Here is a 23,475-nt window from a genome sequence, read left to right as displayed (position 1 = left end):
TCCGGGGAAGGGGCGGGACTTCTTTCCAGAGCCTCAAAGCTTTGGGTCTGTCTCCCGCCCCGCTTTCCTGGCCAGACGTTTCCGTAGCAACGGGACCGAAGTGGAGATGAAGTGCGCAAGCGCAGAGTGCGCGTTGCTGGTGGAGGGACTCTGGATCCCCGATGTGGGGGAGGGCGCCTAGGGCTATTTCTCAAGGGCCAAAAAGAAGGAATCTCAGGTTTCCCTCTAGGGTGAGGATGTCTGCGTTTCTGGAGTATGTCTAAACTTATTTTCTGGGGACTTTGGAGAAATTGGACAAAGCAAAGAGATTCCTTGAATGTTTTGGGGAGAAACTTCTGGGAGTCACCAGCGTGTTTGGTCAGGTCTCTTTTTCTTTGAACTTATTCTAAAAGCATTGTCCTAACACATGCTGTGCTCTGGGAGTTGAGCGTAGGGGAGAATGACACCCCTGTACACCCAGTATTGAATTGGAGTGGCAGGCCAGAGAACCGGAATCACTGCAAAGACCGTTGAAGGCTGTGTTGTAAGGGTCACAGGAGACCCTTACAACAGCTCCCTGGGGACGGCAGTGGAAGGCCCCTGTTGGTTTTTTTTTTAAGATTTTATTTATTTATTTTTAGAGATAGGGGAAAGAGACAGAGAGGGAGAGAAGCATCAATGTGTGTTTGCCTTTCACACGCCCCCCACTGGGGTCCCTGCCAGCAACCCAGGCATGTGCCCTGACTGGAAATCAAACCAGCGACCCTTTGGTTCACAGGCGGGTGCTCAATCCACCTAGCTACACTAGCCAGGGCAGGAAGGCACCCCTCTTGTCCATGGAATTCATCTGAGAGCAATAGAGAACCAGAAAAATGGCTGATGATGTGGTCACCTGCATGGAGGGTGGGCTGGGAGGCAGGCTGGCTGAGCAATGGCAGTGCCTGGAGGGAGGAATGAAGGAGGAGTCCAGTGCGTGGGAGTGTGTCCACGCCACTGTGCAATCTGTGCCCCAGTGTGTGGGGGTATAAGTTTGTGAGATTGTGAATATATGAAGCAGCCTGTGCCTGCACATGTGTCTGTGGGGATGTGTATGCAGCCCCATGTGAGTATGAATGTGTGTGAGTGTGTAACTGTAGGGTTGTAAATGTATGTGAGTATGTGAGGGAGTATGCACCACCCAGTGTGTCTCATGTGTGTACTCTACGTGGGAGTGTGAATGAATGTGTGGCTGTGTGAGGGTTTGAATGTGTGACTGAGAACATGAGGGCGTCTTGAGTATAAGCGTGAATGTGAAAGTGTGGAGTATATGTGAGGAAGTGTCGGCTGTGTGTTTTAGAGTGTGGGTGCTGGGTCTTTACAAGTGTCTATTTCTCTATGTGACTGGATGCCTGGTTTTGCGAGTGCATTGTGTGCTAGTATGGGAAACTGACACTTGGGTCCATGTACCAGTCATGTGTGACTGTGAGTACATGAACTTGACCACACTGGTCACTTTAACACTAGTGGTTATGGCCAGGAAAGCAACTGTGTGAGAACCTGATGTGAGAGTATGTGTCAGAGTGTGCCTGTCTGAGAAGATTCCAGGCATCTGCCTGTGAGAGCTTTCTCATGGGGGGGTCCTCTAGGGGTCAACTTTTAGGGTCCTCTGGGATGATTTCCTCGAGTGGGCTTTTCTGGTCTCCCTTGGGGAGGGTCCATGCCGGGGGCTAGTGTGAACTGAGTATGGCAAGAGAGGAGGTCATGGGAAGGAGCAGAGGAGACTCGTCCCTGACTGGAAAGACTTCCTCCTCCTTACCTCCGTGATTTAGAGGGCCTTCAGTTATCTCAGAGCACATAGATATACTCCCCTAATCCTGTCCTGGCTTCTCTCACAACCTGAGAAGTGGGGGGTACTGGTAGGACCTGGTGTCCTCTGAGCACCTTGGCTGGGTTCCAGGGCGGACGGACGTCGTTGGTCTCTGGCTTCGCTCCCTTCATCTGGCTATGGCACCAACACACCCAGCTCCACTGTCTCGGTGAGTGTCAGGGGGGTGGATGGGTGGGCGGGGGATCCTCTAACCCCAAGGCCCACATACAGGCCAGCAGCTGGGCTTGCATTAATGAGTGCTTTGGATTTTCCTTGTCCTCCAAGGTTGCCACCTATCCATCTGTTAGTGTATTGCAGGTCTCAACCTGCCCCTCGCCCCAGCCCTGTTCTCCACCCTCAACATACCTTCTTGGGGATCCTATTCATCACCAACTTATTTTCCAGATAATGACATTAAGCAACTTGCCAAGTGTCTGCAGCTGGCCAAGGCCAGTCCCCACCCTTTACCCAGAGCCCATTTACTCACCCACTGCAGTATCCAAAGTGTCTCTCTCTCCATCTGCCCCCTTTTCTACCTGTGTCTCTGGTTTGCTCATCCATCCATTGGTATGGTGGTCAGCAGACATTTATCACATGACTGTCATGTGATGGGTGGGCTCTATAAGCTGAGGAGGATCCAAGAATTTACAAAGCCCTCATGGAAGGAGACAGACCAGTGAGAACACAGGGGATTTACAACACAGGGAATTGGAACTGTGATGGTAGTAATATAGGGGGAGGTGACAGCAGAGAGGAGGCAACTGACGTAACTGAGTGGAGAGTCAAATGAGCCTTCATGGAAGGGTTGGCATTGAAGCCCAGACAAAGAATCAGCAGTAGTTTGGCAAGTGGAAGAAGGGAGGGAAGGGTGTTCAAGGAATGAGGAACATTATGTGCAAGCTCACAGAGGCAACAAAGTGCTTAGCTACACTGGGAAAGCTGGAAATAGCCTTGTGTGGCTGCACTTTGAGTCGGAAGTGGAAGAGTTGAGGTGAGGCAAGCAATGACCCTGACTATGCTGGGGCCCGTTGGCCAGAGCGGGGGGGCAGAGGTGGATTTTCTTTTTCTTTTTTTTTTTTTAAGATTTTATTTACTTTTTTAGAGAGAGGGAAAGGGAGGGAGAAAGAAAGGGAGAGAAATGTCAATGTGCAAGAGATACATCAATCAGCTGCCTTTCACATGGCCCAACTGGGGACCTGACCCATAGCCAAGACATGTGCCCTGACTGGGAATTGAGCCAGCAACCTTCTGGTTCATCTGGCTATGGCATCAACACATCCAGCTCCACTGCCTCAGTGGAGGCCAGCACTCAATCCACCAAGCCACTCCAGCCAGGGTGGGTTTTATTCTAAATGCAGGGGGAAGCCATAGAAAGTTTTTTTTTTTTTGCTTTATATTAAATTGCATTACAATTTCAGCCTGAACTCTTTGAAATTGTGCTTTTGAAGGTCATAGATTGTGTGCATTTAAGAATTATTTTCATAGCTACTGATGGGGTAGGGAGTTTTAAGTAAGGGAGTGAGTGACATGATGTTTAAGAAGAGCATTCTGCCTACAGCATCAAGTGAATGTCCTTGTGTCTCTTCACTGATGTCTATGGGTCTGTGTTTGGCCTGGCTGCATGCCAGGGCTTGACCAGAGACCAAGCAGAGCCAATCTCTGCCCACAAATAGACAGTAATAACAATAAATGATAAAGATGTAGCAAGTCAAGAGATAAATACAGCAAGAGGAAACAAGATAGGGCAATATGAGGAAGTGATAGGTGTGTGTTCAGAGGAGACCAACCTGAAGGGTGACATGGAAGCAAAAATTGGAGAGAGGAGGAGTAATCCATAGTGGATGTGCTCCTAGCAGAGGGAACGGCCAGTGCACAAACCCTGAGGCAGGAGTGTGCCTGCCTTGTTTAAGGTCTACCCGGAAGGCCACAGCTCTGTGGGTGGAATAGAGCAAGTGAGAGGCAGAGGTGAGGGTAGAGAGACAGGGCCAGATGTTCATGCAGAACCTTGTGGGCTGTGGGGAGGGCTTTGATGTTCACCCTGAGTAAGGTGAGAGCCATGAAGTGTTCTGAAGAGAGGAGGGATGCGACTTGACTCAGATTTGTTTTTTAATTTTTCATTTCAAAAAATATTTTATTTATTTATTTTTAGAGGGGAAAAGAGGGAGAAAGAGAGAGAGAAACACCAATGTGTGAGAGAAACACTGATCAATTTCAGTCGTTGCCTTTGTCCAGTCCCAATCCCCAACCCCCAACCCCCAACCTCCAACCCCCAACTCCCAACCCTGGACCTGGCCCACAACCCAGGCATGTGTACAGACTCAGAATCAAACCGGCCACATTTTGGTTTGCAGAACGAGGCTTGATCCACTGAGCCACACCAGTCAGGGTTTGACGTACATTTTAACATTCCCTCTAGTCACATCTGTGTCTGTTCTTATATGTCTGTCCCGTCCCTCTTTTGCCAAGAGTACCAAACTGGGCCCTTGGACTCCAGGATCACAATCAGGTCCTAATACCAGCCTTGCCAGCCATCCAATCTGAGCCCTGGGTCCCGAGCTGTGGGGGGACTGAGCTGTGGGGGGACCGCAGTAGCCCTGACCTGGTACTGCCTCCCCCCCACCCGCCGCAGTCTTCCTGCTCCTCCCAGGAACGCCTGCACCAGCTGCCCTACCAGCCGACTGTGGACGAGCTCCACTTCCTCTCCAAACACTTTGGCAGCACTGAGAGCATCACAGACGAGGATGGCGGCCGCCGCTCCCCGGCCGTGCGGCCCCGCTCGCGGAGCCTCAGGTGGGTCGGCATCCACCAACTCCAAGCCAGTAGTTTGGGGGCTTGTACACTGCAAGATTCCAGTCCCCGCGAATAGGCAGGAGACTGGACAGGCCGGGCTTCTCTTCCCACAGCCCCGGGCGCTCCCCCTCCTCCTATGACAACGAAATCGTGATGATGAACCATGTCTACAAGGAGAGGTTCCCAAAGGTGAGGGTCCGGGTGGGGACGCCACCGGCAAGCTGGGCGGCCACAGCCCTCCTTGCTCGCCTTAGCTCCGCGCGCCCACTGGTGGCCCTCGTGCGCAGCGCAGGCTCCTAATGGCCACAGCCTCTGAGCTGAGCCCAGCGCGCCATCACACCCTCCCTGCCTCTATGCCTCCACGCAGGCCACGGCGCAGATGGAGGAGAAGCTGCGCGAATTCACCCAAGCCTACGAACCTGACAGCGTGCTGCCGCTGGCCGATGGGGTGCTCAGCTTCATTCACCACCAGATCATCGAGCTGGCGCGGGACTGCCTGACCAAGTCCCGAGACGGCCTCATAACCACGGTCTACTTCTACGAATTGCAGGAGAACCTAGAGAAGCTGCTGCAGGATGTGAGTGCACGGGCAGGCCGTCCACATCCCAGACTCTGCATCCCAAAATCAGGCCAATGCCTTCCTTTACCCCACATCCACTCAGGGGGCTCCTACCACATTCTAGGCGCTGGTGTGGAGCTGAGAATTCAGGGGTGGAAGAAAAGGACGCAGTGCCTGCTCTAGATCTGATGGGGGAGGCAGGTATTTAACCTCTTTCAGGTCTTTACTCAAATATCACCTTCTTAGTTTGGCCTCTTAGACCCTTCTATTAAAATGTCAAACCCTGCTTACACTCATCACCCACTGCCTGTTCAGGTTTTACCTTAACACTTAGCACCATCTATCATAATGTACGTTTTTTCTTATATCTCGTCAGTCCCACAGGTTGAGGTAACGTTGCCTATTTGTACACTGTTGTAGTCCTAGTACAGCACACTAGTGCTTCACTAGTACTTCACTAGTGCCCAGCACAGTGTCCAGCACACAGTAGGTGGTCAATAAGTGTTGATTAAATAGATGGGTGAATGGATGGATAAATGAAAGTAAATAAAATGATGCCCACATTCAGTGATAATGGATAGCATTTATTGAATGCTTAGCATGTGCTGGGCATTGTGTACTGGGGCACTGGGAACACAGCAGTGAACAAACCAGAAAAATATTCTTGCACTCCTGGGGCTGATATCCTACTACTATAGGAGATGGACAGGAGCATGAAAATGAGCAAATCAAGGAAGTTGATTTTTTCAGCTGATGTTTAAGGCTACAAAGAAAATTAGAAAGAGCAACTGGTTGGAGTGTTAGGGCCCCTCTTGTTAAGTCCAGGAGGTCTCCCTGGAGGAGGTGGCATTGAAATTGGGAAAAGAATTAGGAGGTAGCAGTTATGAGAAAAGCTGGAGGGCATGTGTGTTGAGCAGGGTGAACAGTATATGCAAGGGCCCTGAGGTAAGGAGGCAGGCTGGAAAATTCCAAGAGCACAGAAGCCATGTTGCTGCACTGTCTTGAGGTGATGAGGTTAGATAAGGGCAGAAGGACCAGAATATGGAGCTCTTTGCTCCCAGCCCTCTGCCCCAAAGGACAGCATGTTGGTATGATTACATACTTTGTCATCAGATCTGGTTTGAGTTTGGATTCTGCCACTAAGTCCATAGGAGTCAAGAGTACAGATTCCAAACAGCCTAGAGTCACATCTAGCTCCTGACTTATTTACTGTGCAGCCTTTGTCAAGTCACTTAACCTCTCTGTGCCTTCTGCTATAAAAATGGTATTCACTCATTCTTTAATGCCAGAAATATTTATTTATTTATTTATCTATTTTGATATATTTTATTGATTATACCATTATACTTGTTCTATTCCCCCCCTTCATTCCCCTCCACCCCCACACTCCCTCCCCCACTATTCCCCCCCCCTTAGTTTATAACCATGTGTCTCAATTTCTTTAGATTCTATATTTCCCCCACTGTTCTCGCCCTCCCCCCTATCTAGTTTCTACCTACCATCTATGCTATCTTCTGTGCCTTCTCCCCCCTTCTCCTCCGCCCACCCCCCTGTTTCTAACCCTCCATGTGTTCTTCATTTCTATGGTTCCACTCCTGATCTAGCTGTCCTCTTGGTTTGCTTTTGTTTTAGGTGTGGTTGTTAATAACTGTGTGTTTGCTGTCCTTTCACTGTTAATATTGTTCATCATCACTTTCTTATATAGTCCCTTTAGCATTTCATATAATAAGGGCTTGGTGATGATGAACTCCTTGAACTTGACCTTATCTGAGAAGCACTTTATCTGTCCTTCCATTCTAAATGAAAGTTTTGCTGGATAAAGCAATCTTGGCTGTAGGTCTTTGTATTTCATGACTTGGAATACTTCTTTCCAGCCCCTTCTTGCCTGTAAGGTCATTTCTCATTGAGAAATCTGCTGACAGTCTGATGGGTACTCCTTTGTAGGTGACTGTCCCCTTATCCCTTGCTGCTTCTAGGATTCTCTCCTTCATTTTAGTCTTGGCTAATGTAATTATGATGTGCCTTGGTGTGTTCCTTCTTGGGTCCAACTTCTTTGGGACTCTCTGAGCTTCCTGGATTTCCTGGAAGTCTATTTCCTTTGTCAGACTGGGGAAGTTCTCCTTTATTATTTGTTCAAATACGTTTTCCACTAGTGTCTGTTTCTTTCCCCCTTCTGGTACCCCTATAATCCGGATGTTGGAACGTTTAAAGATGTCCTGGAGGTTCCTAAGCCTCTCCTCATTTTTTTGAATTCTCATTTCTTCATTCTTTTCTGGTTGGATGTTTCGTTCTTCCTTCTGGTCCATTCCATTGATTTGAGTCCCAGTTTCCTTTCCATCGCTATTGGTTTCCTGGACATCTCCCTTCATTTCAATTAGTTTAGCCTTCATATGTTCCTCTAATTTGTGACTATAATCAACCAGTTCTGTGAGCATCCTGATGACCAGTGTTTTGAACTGTGCATCTGAGAGGCTGGCTATTTCCCGGTCACTTAGAGTTATGGGCTCTGGGGCTTTGAGTTCTTCTTGAGCCATCTTTTGGCCTGTTCGTGCCTGTTCTGTAGCAGGGTCAGAGAGGAGCAATGGCGATCCTGTCTACCGCCGCCGCCACAGCGCCACAGCTGCCATCACCACCAGGCCCGCGCGCTTTGTCCCCCCATGTGCGAATGTGTGACCGCAGTGAGCCCTCCGCCACTGGGTTCGCACGCTGGGGCCTGTGTGGTCCGTCTCAATGTGTGTGAATGTGCGACCTCGGTCAGTCTGCCCCGCACCCCGGCCAGGCCCGCCCTGCCTGGTTGCCTGGGTCGGGGGATCTGTCCTGCCTGATCCTGCTCCGCTGCTGGCTCCGCCCCTCTTACCGGTCTGGTTGAACGGTCTTCCGGTCTTCCGTATAGTTCAATTTTCTGTTCTTTGGCTCTGTCTTTGTTTACTAAACCTTTGTTGTATTCCAACTTGGTTGTGGGAGAAGGCACAGTGTTTCCACCTATGCCTCCATCTTGGCGGAAGTCCCAGAAATATTTATTAAGAACCTATTCTGGGGCCAGCACTGGCTTAGAAGTTGGAAAATCAGCTGGAAATAAAAGTCCCTTCCCTAGGGGGGCTGACATTCTAGCCAGAAGAAACAGAAAGTAAACAATGGGCACTAGAGTTGGGACTAGGATGAGGCAAGTGATCCACTTTTTCCCCCTAGAACATTAATCTGATTACTGAAAAAGTTGAAAAGTAAGTATATTGAAACAACATTATTTTAAGTTAAATATTTTATTTGTAATTAAACCAGAATGTTTTACTTTTCTGGTTTTAATAAAAGCAAACATATCAACAATAATATATATTATTTATTTATGTATTTATTTCTATTTTTTTATCCTCACCCTAGGACATTTTTTCATTGCTCTTAGAGAGAGAGAGAGAAAACATGGAAGCATCTATTAGTTACCCTTTTCTTTTTCGTATGCTCCCCACCTGGGGCTTGAACCTTGGACCCTTTGTTCCATGGGAGGATGCTCCAACAAACTATATTTTTTTGTTTTTTAATGCTCACCCAAAGATATGTTCAGTGGTTGATTTTAGGGAGAGAGTAGGGGGAGGGGGAAGACAGAGAAACAATAGGAGAGAAACATCAATTGGTTGCCTCCTGTAAGCATCCCCACAAGGAATTGAACCCAAAAGGTTTTTGTAATGTGTTCTGAGGTATGTGTTCTGACCGCAACTTTTTTTTAAAGATTGTATTTATTTATCCTTAGAGGGGAAGGGAAAAAGAGAAGGAGAGAAATATCAATGTATGGTTGCCTCTCGTGAGTCCCCTTCTGGGAACTGGCCTGCAACCCAGGCATGTGCCCTGACTGGGAATCGAACCGTGATCGTGTGATTCGCAGGCCTGTGCTCAATCCACTGAGCTACACCAGCCAGGGCCTGACTGCAACTTTTGGTGTAGGGGACGATGCTCCAGTCACCTGAGCCACACAGCCAGGGCAACAGCGTTTTTATTAAAACCCTTAATGTCTAGCCCTGGCTGGTGTAGCTCAGTAGATTAAGCGTGGGCCTGCGAACCACACGATCGCGGTTCAATTCCCAGTCAGGGCACATGCCTGGGTTGCAGGCCAGTTCCCAGCAGGGGACTCACGAGAGGCAACCATACATTGGTATTTCTCTCCTTCTCTCTTTCTCTTCCTCTCTAAAAATAAATAAATAAAATAAAATAAAATTTTAAAAACCTTAATGTCTAAAAAGCACATATAGATTGTCACTCACGTTTCCTTTTGCTTTAAGCTCCAACGTGCCTGCACACAGCACTCACTGGATCCTGTTCTTGCTTAAAGTCTGCTGTCTTGCTTGTCATGGATTTTGGGCATTCATTTTGACTTTTCAAACATTGCATTAAAATATCAGTGATCTTGAAGAGTGAGGTTTTTGGTCCCAAGGTAGGTACCTCTTTGCCTCACCCCGATGGGCATGATAAGTAAATTAATATATGACATGTTTGAAGGGTATTCATATAATAGAAAAAAGAAGGAGGTGAAGGTTATTGTGACTGAGTTTGCTACCAGGAGGTGAGCTGCAGTTTCAGACTGGGATGGGGAGAATAAGTCAGGCCTCTGTGAAGAGGTAACCACTTAGCGGTAACCTGATGGAGATAGTAGGGAGTCACTCAGGACCTGAGGGGAGACCCTGTCAGTCAGAGGGAGCATGAATGGCAAGAGTGAAGGTTTTAGGATAGTGTCTGCTATAATAATAGTGATCATTATTTTTACCATGTGGCCCGGGCCTCAGTTTTCTCACCTGAAAAATGAGACAGAAGCCCTGGCTGGGGTTGCTTAGTTGGTTGGAGCATCACTTCCTAAACCCAAAGGTTGTGGTTTTGATTCCTGGCCAGAGCACACATCTTGGTTGCGGGTTTGGTCCCCAGTCAGGGTGTGCGCAAGAGGCAACAGATTGGTGTTTCTCTCTCGCATCGATGTTCCTCTCCCTTCCTTCTCCTCTCTAAAAAATCAATAAGCATGTCCTTGAGTGAGGTTAAAAAATAAAAATAAAATAAAATGCCACAATAGCAGCAGTGTGTAGATGGTGGGGTTGGAAGAAGGGCCTGGCTGAGGCAGGGCACCTGTAAACCCCCTCACCCATGTGCTCTCCTTCCCAGGCCTATGAACGTTCTGAGAGCTTAGAGGTGGCCTTCGTCACCCAGCTGGTGAAGAAACTGCTCATTATCATCTCTCGCCCTGCAAGGCTGCTGGAGTGCCTGGTGAGGGGGCTGGGAGGGGTTGGGGGGGGTGGTGGGGGCCCCTCAGAGCCCACCGCAAGCCCGCCCCTGCCCTGCCTCAGGAATTCAACCCCGAGGAGTTCTACCACTTGCTAGAGGCAGCTGAGGGCCATGCCAAGGAAGGTCATCTTGTCAAGACAGACATCCCTCGTTACATCATCCGCCAGCTGGGCCTCACCCGGGACCCTTTTCCAGGTGACAGATGGTGGGCACAGGGGGCTGGAGGCAAGCCCACTGGGATCTTAGCCTCTGCTCACTCTCAGTCGCTTCCTAGACGTGGTGCACCTGGAGGAACAGGACAGCGGTGGCTCCAACACACCAGAGCAGGATGACCTATCTGAGGTAAGGCCAGGTGGCCCAGTGGTCAGTACTCTGGTTTTCACTGGATAGGCCAGGGCTTCCCTCCTGGCTCTCTGCTGTCAGGCTGGGTAGACCTCTTGGTCTCTGCTCTTAGCCTCAGTTTGGGCTAATAATAGGTTCTTATTCCATGGGCCTTTTTCTTTTCATAGTAAAATACACATACCACAAAATGTACTGTTTTAAAATGAACAATTTCATGTATTTGGTACATTTACAATGTTGTGCAGCCATCACCTCTTCTAGTTCTGGAACATTTTCATTACCCAAAAGGAAACTGTACCCAGTAGGCAGTTACTCTCCAAATCCCCCTCCTGCTGGCCCCCAGCAATCACTGACCTGCTTTCTGTCTCTACGGATTTGCTTTTTCTGAACATTTTGTATACATGGAATCATTGACTCTGTGGTGTATTGTGTCTGGAAAGTGTTTTCCAGGTTCATTCATGGTGTAGCATGAATCAGTGCTTCGCTCCTTTTTGTGACCGAGTAATAATTCATTGCATGGATATATCATACTGGTTTATCCATTGTCCACTGGTGGACGCTTGGGCTGTTTCTGTCTTTTGGCTGTTGTGTGAATACTGCTACTGTGAACATTTGTGTACAGGTATTTGTTTGAACAACTATTTCAGTTCTTTTGGGTATATACCCAGCAGTGGAATTGCTGGGTGATATGGTAATTCTGTGTTTAATTTATGAAGGAGCGATGCATGGAGTTTTGAGTGAGCTGAGTGTCTTTTGTGTTGAGAGCTCAGCGTGGTGAGAATGGCCAGGCCAACCACACTTTGGAAGATGCTGCACATGTCTAGCAGGAACTACCTGCCGTAACGGCCGTGTGTGTGTTTTCTCTGAAGTGTCTAGTGTTACTCAAAAATTTGAAGCAAAATAAAGAAATCAGAAGATTTTGCCTCAAATCTGGGGTTGGGCCTTCTTTTGAAAAAATCACACACACACATCTTTCATATATATATATATTTATATTTATATATATTTAAATTATATATATATATATTTTTTAAAGAATCTCACTATACATGCCATTTGTTTAATTTTTTTTTTAATTTTATTTATTTATCTTTAGATCGGAAGGAAAGGAGAGAGGGAGAGAAACATCAATGTATGGTTGCCTTTCCTGCGTCCCCTGCTGGTAGTTGGCCTGCAGGGAACCAGCCTGCAACCCAGGCATGTGCCCTGACTGGGAATCGAACCGCGATCGTGTGGTTGGCAGGCCCGTGCTCAATCCACTGAGTTACACCAGCCAGGGCCATTTGTTTAATTTTTTGAATAGGTAATGGAATAACATCACTCAAAAGTCTAAAACTCTAAAAAGGTATTTATCTTTAATTGTTGTTTGTAGGATTCTACATAATTCCATTCAATCGAACTTGTTCACTGAGTGATTCAAATCTTCCATCTCCCTATTCCTTTATTAATTTATCTTGCCTGATTAATCTCATAGTTTCCGAAAGAGATGCATTAAATCATTGTTTTGAGCTATTTCTCCCTGTAATTCTGTCAATTTTTGTGTCAGATATTTTTAGGCTGTGTTCATTTTTTAAATTTTTCATTCGTGTATTTATTCCACAATCAAAATAAATAATCATCTAAATGCTATAACATTTTTAAAAGCAAAAGAGATTCCATGCCACAGCCTTTTTAATAAAACAGTCATCGGTCTACAATGCAGCATAAATGGGTGTTCTGTTCCCATGGTGCACTAAACACATAATAATGACACAGAAAATGTCACTAAAGACCTGAGATAAGGCAAATAATGCTTCGAATCGTACTGCCCAACACGTGGAGGCGTGCTGCAAATAATGTCTAATAACATTTTACTTCAAAAAGGAAAAATCTCCAAGGTAACTACAAACTCAAGCCCCTCATTTCATGCACCTGGCCTTGGCTTTTGTCTTCCTTCCTCAGACACAAATCAGAAAGGCTTGGTATCCCATGTTCAAAAATGCCACTGTAAGTCCCCAGGACCTCAGTGCAGACTGCCATTAATGAGCCTGTATTCGACCTTCATATAGAACCTTCAGGGAAATCAAGATCCCAAGGTTGGCCCTGGTGTGATTCAGTGGATTGCATGCCAGCCTGTGAACCAAAAGGTCACAGGTTCGATTCCCAGTCAGGGCACATGCCTGGGTTGCAGGCCAGATCCCCAGTTGGGGTGTATGAGAGGCAGCTGATTGATGTATTTCTCACACTGATGTTTCTCTACCTCTCTTTTTCCCTTCCCTCCTCCTCTTTCTAAAAAGTAAATAAATAAAACCTTAAAAAATAAAGTAGTTCTTAAGACATAATAAATACGTGCTGAATTAATAAATGTAAACATACACAACTGATCATAACAATCAATCAAGCTTAATTTAAAAAATCCCTCCCTGGCTGGTGTCGCTCAGTGGATTGAGCGTGGGCTGAGAACCAAAGTGTCGCTGGTTTGATTCCCGGTCAGGGCACATGCCTGGGTTGCAGGCCAGGTTCCCAGTGGGGGCCACGTGAGAGGCAACCACACATTGATGTTTCTCGAACTCTCTTTCTGCTTCCCTTCCCCTCTCTCTAAAGATAAATAAATGAAATCTTTAAAAAAAATCCCCAAGTGGAAGAGCAGCAGCATTTCTTTGAACATTAGTTTTCACTGTCACATCAGCTCTGACAGGCCATGTGCATTTCATAAACAAATCAAAATGTTACCTTATTATTTTCTTCTTGCAAAATGTTAAGTAGGCCATTCAAGTTTAATTCTTTTTTTTTTTACTGAAATGATAAAAATTCAAAGGGTTTATGCAAAAAAAAGCAAGCTAGTCCTTTACAGCTGAACTCATTTGTTTCTGGGCTATGAAGGGAGTGATCAGGCAGGACAAGGCCCCCCTTTCATTGTCGTGCCGTGGTGGTCCAGCGAAGCATTTGGTCAAGCAGGCCCCGTTTCAGGTGGATAGCACAACATCCGATTTCTGGGACAATTTCTGCCATTCTGGAACTTTGTGCTTCCCAGCACAATCACATGCAGTAGAACCAGAAGTCAGTCTAGTTGGTGTGGCAAATACAGTAGGTGGTGCTTCTGTGGAAACCACAGGCTTCAACCCCGTGGGCTCCAGGCAGTGGGAGGAGGCTCATACTCACAATTTCAGTGTGAAGCCACTAAACCTGTAGGACGTGATGCCCCGTGTCTGGCTATTCATAGCCGCTGCCTGTGCGACCGCCCGAAGGAAGGTATAGGCCACATTCTAAGAAACATAACAGATGTTAAAAATCTCATAGATCTTCTTGTGTAATATTTCTGTGAATAATATCTTTGTCCCTAAAAAAGATAAAAATGTTTCAAAGGAGTCACACAGTGAAGAATCTTGCATCAACCCATGTCCTTTACTGCCCTATGTCAATATTGTTAGTGCATGTGCTGCTGAGCAACGCCAGGTAAGATGACCTAGTTCTGTTTCACCGCCTTTGTTTTACATAAAAGTACATATTATCGCTTTCGTCCCCCCACTTAATAAAATACTTGGGAGAACTTTCTGAATCGATACGCTGATAGATTCCTCATTCTTTTTAACAAGGGCACAATATTCCTTCCTCCAGACCCCCCTCATATGTTTATTTGACTGATTTCCTATAGATGCACGTGTTGATTGTTTCTAAGATTTGCAGTGCGTGAGGTAGTTCATATCTCATTGTTCTCTTTTTAAAGATTTTATTTTTTTTGCCCTGGCTGGTATAGCTCAGTGGATTGAGCACGGGCCTGTGAAGCAAAGGGTTGCTGGTTCGATTCCCAGTCAGGGCACATGCCTGGGTTGCAGGCCAATGAGAGGCAACCACACATTGATGTTTCTTTCCCACTCTTTCTCCTTCCCGTTCCCTCTCTCTAAAAATAAATAAATAAAATATTAACCAAAAAAAAGATTTTATTTTTTTAATTTATTTTTAGAGAGAGGGGAAGGGAGGGAGAAAGAGAAGGAGAGAAACATCAATGTGTGAAAGAAACATAGATCGGCTGCCTCTCACACAAGCCCAGCCCCCAACCGGGGACCTGGCCTACAACCTGGGCATGTGCCCTGACCAGGAATCAAACCTGTGACCTTTCGGTTCATGGGATGATGCTCAACCCACTGAGCCACACCAGTCAGGGCACATAGTACATACATCATTTTCACATGTGCCATCCTATCTGTAGGGTTAGTTCAAAAGTGAAGTTGCTGGGTCAAAGAGAATGTGCATTTGTAATTGTGATATACATCAAAGTATCTTCCATGGGGCTTGTACCAGTTTATACTCCCAACAGCAAGGTATAAAAGTACCTGTTTTCCCACAGCTTTACTCTGTGGGTTTCCCCCCCCAATCTGCTAAGTTAATATGGTATCTTGGGTTCTTTTAATTTGCCCTTCCATCATGATATGTGAGGTTGAGCATCTTTTCATGTGTTTAAGAGCTCTACTCTTACTTCACATATCTGGCCTATTTTTGTTGTTAGGCTTTTTATTATTGATTTTTGAGAGTTCTTTATATATGAGGGTCATTATTTCATAGGCGTCATTCCTAATGTAAAGAGGTTAGGAATATGGCTTTGGAGTCAGACAGTATTGGGTTCAAATCCTGACTTTGTTACTTCCTCAGTGAGGCATTTGGGTGAAGGACACACCCACTCTGTGCCTCAGTTTCCCCACAGGTAAAATGGAATAACAAGAGTCCCAATCTCATCATGATGATGGTGGTGGTCTCCGTCTTTCCTCTGCAGGGCCGCAGCAGCACCACAAAGGCTAAGAAACCACCTGGAGAGAATGACTTTGATACCATCAAGCTCATAAGCAATGGTGCCTACGGGTGAGCCACCCGGGGCTCTGGCGGGGGGAGGGTAGCGGAGGCCGGGTGTCTCGGAGGTGATGGCCGGTCCTCGCTCCCTCCCCCTGCAGCGCTGTCTACCTGGTGCGGCACCGGGACACTCGCCAGCGCTTCGCGATGAAGAAGATCAACAAGCAGAACCTGATCCTGCGCAACCAGATCCAGCAGGCCTTCGTGGAGCGTGACATCCTCACCTTCGCCGAGAACCCCTTTGTGGTCAGCATGTTCTGCTCCTTTGAGACCCGGCGCCACCTCTGCATGGTCATGGAGTACGTGGAAGGTGTGGCTGCCTGCGGGGCTGCAGAGAAGATGGGGGGATGCATGCTGGTGAGGGCGGCCTGCCCAACCCCAGTGTTGACTGTCCGCCTATTTACCCATCCAGTCATTGGTCATCTATTTCATCTGCTTATTTCTATCCAGCCATCTATTAGTTTATCTGTCTGTTTTCATTTCATCCAATATAGATACCTCCACCCTTCCACCTGTTCATTTGTTAATCCATGTTTTTCCATCCTTCCATCTGTTTATCCAGTATGCATCTATTATAAAAAAATTAATAGACTTCATTTTTAGAGTAGTTTTAGGTTTATAGAAAGACTGATTGGAAAGTACATTCAGTTCCTACATACCTACCCCTTCCCCCCAGGTCTTCCCTATCATTTACATCTTGCATTAATAGAGTACATTTGTTATAATTTTTGAACCAATATTGATATGTTGTTAAGTGAAGTCCATAGTTTTTATTAGAGTTCACTCTGCATTGCACATCTATTTTTCTCTCATCCATCTCTTTATACATCTAACCATTCATTCACTCATCAATTTATTCACCCACCTACTTACTCACCATCTGTCCATCTACCAATACCGATATCTGTGTTAATCCATTATCCATCCCTCCATCCACCCATGCATTTACTATCTGTATTTTTATTCATTCATCTGAACCTCCGTTCTGGCAGCCACCTCATCTAGCTATCTCTGTCATTCATCCACAATTCATCCATCAGTTTATCTATTTACCATCCATCTACCCATCCATCCAACCACCAATGCATAAATTTTCCATCTGTTTATCCATACATCCACACTTATATTGATCCAAATGTTAACACATCATCGCCCAAACACAAGCACGCTATGGTTATTAGGACACACACATGATCTCATGGGGCTACAGCTATGCCACCCCTAAACCTTAGTCAACCATCCATTCATTCAACAGATATCTCCCCATTGCCTCCCTCATGCCACAGGCTGTGCTAGGCACTGGTTGCCCCGTGGGGACTAGGCAGGCACACCTCTCCCTCATGGAGGTTGTATTCTGGGTAGACAGACAATCAATAAGCAAAGTAAGCCACAGGTGATCAGGTTGTTTCGTATTAGTAAGAATGGTCACCTTAAGGCTCAAGGAGACCATCGAGGTGTAGAGGGTAAGGGGGCCTCTCTGAGGCCTGCACTGCACCTGGAAGAGGGAACCCAAGCACGAAGTCTCTTAAGTGAGGAGGCACCTGGATTTCAAGGCAGCGATTTTCAACCGGTGTGCTGCAAGAACAGTTAAAACATGTATAACGCTTCAGTATTTAGTCAGGGGCACTCATCTCTTTTTCCTTAGATTGTTGAATTAAAAAATGACAGCCAACACCACAGTAGCCATCCAGTGTGAGTGAATCAAAAGTATACTTACACAGGCCTTGATGTAGTGACATTGCCATCCAGCGGGTCCACACTGGCATCCTGCTAGCTCAGCAATCTATGTGAAAAAATAAGTGATAAGTCAAAGGGTTGAGCAACTGGGGTTAGCTGCTGCCCTTGGAAGTAAATCTGGCCCTTTTAAGAAAAAGGAGGGATGCGTATTGGGGGAGCCTAACCATCACAGCGAACCTGGTGGGAGCCGGAAATCTACATTTTAAGGCCCAGACTCTCAAGATTCAGACTCCAGGAGATCAAGGGCAGTACTTCCAGACCAATTTTTTCAATTAAAAATTTAAAAGATTTTTTCTTATTTTTATAGGCGGGAAGGGAGGGTGAAAGAGAGGGAGAGAAACGTCAATGTATGCTTGCCTTTCACATGCTGCCCCCACCGGGGACCTGGCCTGCAACCCGGGTACCCATGTACCCTGATTGGGAGTTGAACCCGGGGCACCCTGTAGTTCTCAGGCCCGCACTCAATCCACCGAGCTACACCAGCCAGTGCCTTCCAGACTCATTTAATAAGCAGGCAGCCTTTGGTACCCACCAAACCTCATCTTCACCATCAACTCCCTGCATGATCCAAACCTCTGAGTCGGATCAGACCAACTTTTGAGGGTGGTTAAGAGGATGAGAGGAGCCTGGTAGAGGGCATTCCCTGTGCGACCTGAGGAGAGGGAGGCCCCTGTCTGTGCCTCAGCTTTCCTTAGCTATAAAATACAGGCAATGTGAGGCGAGGACTTGGTGCCGTAGTGCATGTTGAGGTCTCAACTGTGGGGCAGGGGTGCCTCCTCCTTTACATGGGCCTACTCCTTCACACACAGGGGGGGACTGTGCCACCCTGCTGAAGAACATTGGGGCGCTGCCTGTGGAGATGGCCCGCATGTACTTTGCCGAGACAGTGCTGGCGCTCGAGTACTTGCACAACTACGGCATTGTGCACCGTGATCTCAAGCCTGACAAGTGAGTCCTGACCTTTCCGATCACCCCCTCCATACCTCTCTGGAGGTACTGATGTAGAAGGGCCAGGAGGGAAGTGGGCAGGCCTTGCCTCTGAGATCTGTGCTTGTGTCTGCAGCCTCCTCATCACTTCCATGGGCCACATCAAGCTCACAGATTTTGGCCTCTCCAAAATGGGGCTCATGAGCCTCACCACTAACCTGTATGAAGGCCACATTGAGAAGGATGCCCGGGAATTCTTGGACAAACAGGTGTGTGTGCAGGTGTGGGGGTCGTGGTGGGGAGAGTTATCCAGCAGGACCGTGGGGCCCAGGGTGTGGTGAAGGGTGCAACTCCCCCTTGAGGCCCCTCCTGTGGCCAGGGTGCAGGCTGACGGCCTGCTCCCAGGTGTGTGGGACCCCAGAGTACATCGCGCCCGAGGTCATCCTGCGCCAGGGCTACGGCAAGCCGGTGGACTGGTGGGCCATGGGCATCATTCTCTACGAGTTCCTGGTGGGCTGCGTGCCCTTCTTTGGAGACACACCTGAAGAGCTATTCGGACAGGTCATCAGTGGTGCGTGCCTCTTAGGTGGGCAGGTGGGGGACATGGGCTGACCCAGGGTCTGGACTCCAAAAGTGACCCCCAGCTCTGCAGATGACATCCTGTGGCCGGAAGGAGATGAGGCCCTGCCCACAGATGCCCAGCTCCTAATATCCAGCCTCCTGCAGACCAACCCCCTGGTCCGGCTTGGGGCAGGTAAGGGGTCTGCTGTATAGAGAAGCTGAAAGCAGTCTACAGCCATACCACCCTGAAAGCACCCGATCTCGCCTGATCTCAGAAACTAAGCAGGGTCAAGCCTGGTTAGAACTTGAGTGGGAGAAGCTGAGGGCTGGACTCTGGATTCTGTGGCCCCAGGGGTAGAAGAGAGGGGTGGGTGCCTGGGTTCCTGAGCTGGCCATCATCTGCCACTGGAATTCCCTCCTAGCCCCCATCCACCCTTTGCTCCGCAGGGGGTGCCTTTGAGGTAAAGCAGCACAGTTTCTTCCGAGACCTGGACTGGACGGGACTGCTGAGGCAGAAGGCGGAGTTCATCCCCCACCTGGAGTCCGAGGATGACACCAGCTACTTCGACAGTGAGCTGGGAGAGGGGGTGGATTTTGGTGACAGGGGCACTGGGCAGGTCCTGGGCTGGAGCCCAACTGGCTCAGAGACCAGCCTCTCAGACAGAGGAGAGGGATGGAGGGAGAGTGGCCTGGCATTGTAGTGGGACTCAGTCTGAGAAGTTGGTAGATGAAAGGAGGTTGGGCAGAGGTGGGGCCAGGACAGCGGTGAGTTCTGGAGTTGGGCTTAGGTTAGGGTGCTAGGGTGCTAGGACCCAAAACTAAAGCAGAGGCATGGGCTGGCCCGAGGTGGAGCCACGGTGGAGAGTGCCAAAGAAATGGGGCCTCTGGAGGCGGGTCTGAAGGGAGCCTCTGCAAGCTGGGCGGGAACCCAGCATGGCCACAGGGGCCTGAATCAGACCCTAGATTGGAACAGGGGCGTGGCAGGCCCTGCAGCCCTGGCATGAACTAGGACTCGATTCCTGTGAGGGTGCGATCTGCGGAGTGGACCCTTGTCCTTGGTCACAGCCCCCCCTGCCCCCCAGCCCGCTCAGATAGGTATCACCACGTGAACTCCTATGATGAGGATGACACGACGGAGGAGGAGCCTGTGGAGATCCGCCAGTTTTCCTCCTGCTCCCCGCGCTTCAGCAAAGTGAGCCAAGGCTGGGCTAGGCGTGGGGCTGGACCCCAGCGGGGCTAGGCAAGGTCGGGAGGTGGGGCCTGGGCGAGGGAGGATCTTTGTCTACCAGAGGGGGGTGGAGGCGGGCCAGAAGGGGGAGAGGCTGAAGAGGCTGGGGGAATTCGGGTCCCAGGCCAGAAGTCTCAGGCTGGGGAAGTTACTGAGGAGCAGGATTCCGGGAGTGATAGGGCCTGAGGGTATATGGGAGGGCCTTTGGCATTGGGCGGAATCTAAGAATCTGGGCAGTTGTGGTAATGCGGACTCAACAGTGAGGCGGAGCTAGGCCTAGATGAGTCGGGGTCGGGACCTTGGGGTGGAGAGGATGAGCAGTGGGGGCGGGGCAGGTGTGCACCAAGTCTCGCTTTGAGGAGCAGCATGTAGTGGGATTCAAAGCCCGGCTTGGGGTACATGTGATTGCGTGGAGCCTGGGAAGGTGGTCAGGAAAGGGCAAATTCAAGATATGGATAAGGGCTAGAGTAGGGCAAGGCCTAATTGTGTGGGGTGGCTTCTGAGCTGAAGAAATGTAGTTGGTTGCGGGACAATTAGGAGTTGGGCGATGCCCAGCCTTGGGTGGGCGGAGCGTGTTCCGTAGAGGGAAGCCGATTTGTTCTGGAGCGAAGGCAGAACCTGGGGGCCGGACTTGCCTCCCGTCACCACTCACCCTCCCTTTCAGGTTTATAGCAGTATGGAGCAGCTGTCTCAGCATGAGCCCAAGACCCCCGTGGCGGCGGCGGGGGGCAGCAAGCGGGAGCCGAGCGCCAAGGGTCTAGAGGAGAAGGTGGCCGGCAAGCGGGAGGGCCTGGGTAGCCTGACCCTGCGCGAGAAGAGCTGGAGAGGGGGCTCCCCAGAGATGTGAGCAGGGGCAAGGCTATATTTGGGGAGCGGGGATGAAGGAGCGTGTCGCCTCTGACCACGCCCCCTTTCAGCAGCAAGCGCTTCTCAGCCTCAGAGGCCAGCTTCCTGGAGGGGGAGGCCAGTCCTCCGTTGGGTGCTCGTCGCCGTTTCTCGGCACTTCTGGAGCCCAGCCGCTTCAGCGCCCCCCAAGAGGATGAGGATGAGGCCCGGCTTCGCAGGCCTCCGCGGCCCAGCTCGGACCCCCCAGGGTCACTGGATGCGCGGATCCCCAAAGAGGTAGCTCGAGAAGATGGCACCGCCAGTGCCGGCGACTCCGAAGCCAGTGAGTGCCCCCTCCCACCGTCTTCTCTAGTTCCCCAGTAGCCATATATTGAGCATTCCGTGAGACTGGTACTGTTTATGCAAGATTGCACATATTTGATACACTCCAGTCCCTGATCAGTCAGCAAACGTGTGTGAGCACCTCTCTGTACCAGGAGCTGTGCCAGATGCATGTTACTTGCTCTCAGGAAACTCACATTTGAACAAGAGCGAGGAGTGGGAAAAGCATTCCAGGCAGAGTGAACATATGCAAAAAGTCTGTGACCTTGGACTGACTCCTAACCCACGTGCTCTGTTGCAGCTGACCGACCCCGCCCAGGCGACCTGTGCCCACCTTCGAAGGATGGGGACTCATCAGGCCCCAGGGCCACTAATGACCTGGTTCTGCGACGGGCACGGCATCAGCAGCTGTCAGGGGACCCCGCGGTGGAGAAGCGGCCTTCTCGAACCGGGGGCAAAGTCATCAAGTCAGCCTCGGCCACTGCCTTGTCTGTCATGATTCCTGCAGGTGATGCAGGCCCCGCTTGGCAAAGGAGGGGCTGTCCTCATTTGTGTTAGGACAGGCCAATGAAAACGCTACATTTTTACTGTCCATAGCGATTGGCACTGAGATGGACCAATGAGAGACCGGGGACTTTGACTAGGAAGGAGGGAGGAGCAGTACAGGGAGACCTGTGACTGACCTCTGGCCCTGGTTCTGTGTCTGCAGTGGACCCCCATGGAAGCTCACCCCTGGCCAGCCCCATGTCTCCACGATCACTCTCCTCCAACCCATCCTCGAGGGACTCCTCACCCAGCCGGGACTACTCACCAGCTGTCAGTGGGCTCCGCTCCCCTATTACCATCCAACGCTCTGGCAAGAAGTATGGCTTTACACTGCGAGCCATTCGCGTCTACATGGGTGACTCGGATGTCTACAGTGTCCACCACATTGTCTGGGTGAGCCACGCATGGGTGGGTCTGTGTTCCGAGCTGAGGGATGGGGGAAAAAAGCCCCTCTCCCTAATCCCCAGGGGTGAGCGACAGCTCAATCTGGATCCAGGCAGCCTAGGTGGGACTCCTGTGACCTGAAGTGCCCTTTCCCCCTCTGAGCTTCAGTTTCTTTAGTTGTAAACTGGGAAGAATAATTACTAGTGCTAGGTGCCTGGCACATAAGGGTAGAGAGCTTCCTCATTACTGATCCTGTTAACCCTGCCTGTGTGGTGCCCGGTCCCCAGCACGTGGAGGAGGGGGGCCCAGCCCAGGAGGCAGGGCTCTGTGCCGGAGACCTCATCACCCACGTGAACGGGGAGCCTGTGCATGGTATGGTACATCCTGAGGTGGTAGAGCTGATCCTTAAGGTGAGTGCAAGGGAGGGAGCACACTGGGGAGAGGGAAGGGAGGGGAGGTCCTGAGAGCTGGAGCTTCCTGAACAGCCTCCAACAGAGCATTTGCCTCCCTTCTTCCCCCAGAGTGGCAACAAGGTGGCAGTGACCACAACACCCTTCGAAAATACCTCCATTCGCATTGGCCCTGCAAGGCGCAGCAGCTACAAGGCCAAAATGGCTCGGAGGAACAGGAGACCCTCAGCTAAGGAGGGCCAGGAGAGGTGGGCGGGGCCAAGTGCGGTGGGTGGGGCTCTACACTGCAGGCAACCGATCATACTCCAGTTTTTGAACAGTGGAAGCGTTAAGATAGGAGGGCCACGGGTGAGAACAGGAGAAGGAAGTGGGAGGTCACCAAGGAAAGAGTGAAAACAAGAGGACAAAGGAGGAGGAGCTGGGAAAATGGAAGGAACTAGGAAAGGAAGCTGTGCCAGGTTCCTGGGCTGGAAGAAAAGCATTGTGGGAGTGTCTTGGGCAGGTGGTCAGGGCCAGAAGATATGGATTAGAGACGGCACAGTTCAGCAGGTGGTCTTGTCCTGTTGGGTGTGTTTAGATGACTAGGAAAGCCCAGGAGAAGGGATTTCTATCTGGAATGAGCAAGCCAGGCAACATCATGCAAATTGAAATTTCTTTTCTTATCCGTAGGAGAAGCTAGGAGAGGTAGGTGGGGCCAGGAGAGTGTTCTGTTTTGATCAGTGGGTTTGGCCTGGACAAATTGTCAGTGGGAATTTAAGTAAGAGGAGCCAGATTGAATTGAGTCAGTGAACTTCTCCCCCCCTTCCACCCCTGATAGGTGGGATGTAGCTGGAGGGTGGAGTTAGAGAGGTGTCTTGGGCACCTCTCAGGTGGGGCCAGAAAATGTTGGTTTTGCTTTGAGTGGTGTCTCTAGGAT

At 49.4% G+C, this 23,475-nt stretch overlaps 1 protein-coding gene across 2 annotated transcripts in view; it reads left to right on the top strand.

The window, feature by feature from the left end:
• The window catches only part of MAST1 (microtubule associated serine/threonine kinase 1), a 28,037-nt gene that overhangs the window by 2,590 nt on the left and 1,972 nt on the right, over positions 1-23,475 (top strand). The window contains exons 4-24 of one of the 2 annotated variants that reach the window (XM_037041874.1): positions 1,916-1,994; positions 4,455-4,615; positions 4,729-4,804; positions 4,983-5,192; positions 10,314-10,415; positions 10,496-10,628; positions 10,708-10,775; positions 15,526-15,611; positions 15,701-15,909; positions 18,146-18,284; positions 18,400-18,532; positions 18,669-18,834; positions 18,916-19,017; positions 19,272-19,394; positions 19,907-20,016; positions 20,717-20,895; positions 20,973-21,220; positions 21,521-21,727; positions 21,929-22,158; positions 22,437-22,559; positions 22,671-22,807. In XM_037041874.1, the coding sequence (XP_036897769.1) occupies positions 1,916-1,994; positions 4,455-4,615; positions 4,729-4,804; positions 4,983-5,192; positions 10,314-10,415; positions 10,496-10,628; positions 10,708-10,775; positions 15,526-15,611; positions 15,701-15,909; positions 18,146-18,284; positions 18,400-18,532; positions 18,669-18,834; positions 18,916-19,017; positions 19,272-19,394; positions 19,907-20,016; positions 20,717-20,895; positions 20,973-21,220; positions 21,521-21,727; positions 21,929-22,158; positions 22,437-22,559; positions 22,671-22,807 (3,021 nt within the window). Of the gene's footprint in view, positions 1-1,915; positions 1,995-4,454; positions 4,616-4,728; positions 4,805-4,982; positions 5,193-10,313; positions 10,416-10,495; positions 10,629-10,707; positions 10,776-15,525; positions 15,612-15,700; positions 15,910-18,145; positions 18,285-18,399; positions 18,533-18,668; positions 18,835-18,915; positions 19,018-19,271; positions 19,395-19,906; positions 20,017-20,716; positions 20,896-20,969; positions 21,221-21,520; positions 21,728-21,928; positions 22,159-22,436; positions 22,560-22,670; positions 22,808-23,475 lie in introns of both variants that reach the window. The other variant, XM_037041872.1, reaches the window with a different exon arrangement.

Source organism: Sturnira hondurensis, unplaced genomic scaffold (assembly GCF_014824575.4).
Source record: "Sturnira hondurensis isolate 20B ecotype Veracruz unplaced genomic scaffold, ASM1482457v3 Scaffold0003213, whole genome shotgun sequence".
NCBI classification, from domain to species: domain Eukaryota; kingdom Metazoa; phylum Chordata; class Mammalia; order Chiroptera; family Phyllostomidae; genus Sturnira; species Sturnira hondurensis.
This window is presented reverse-complemented; position numbering and strand designations above follow the sequence as displayed.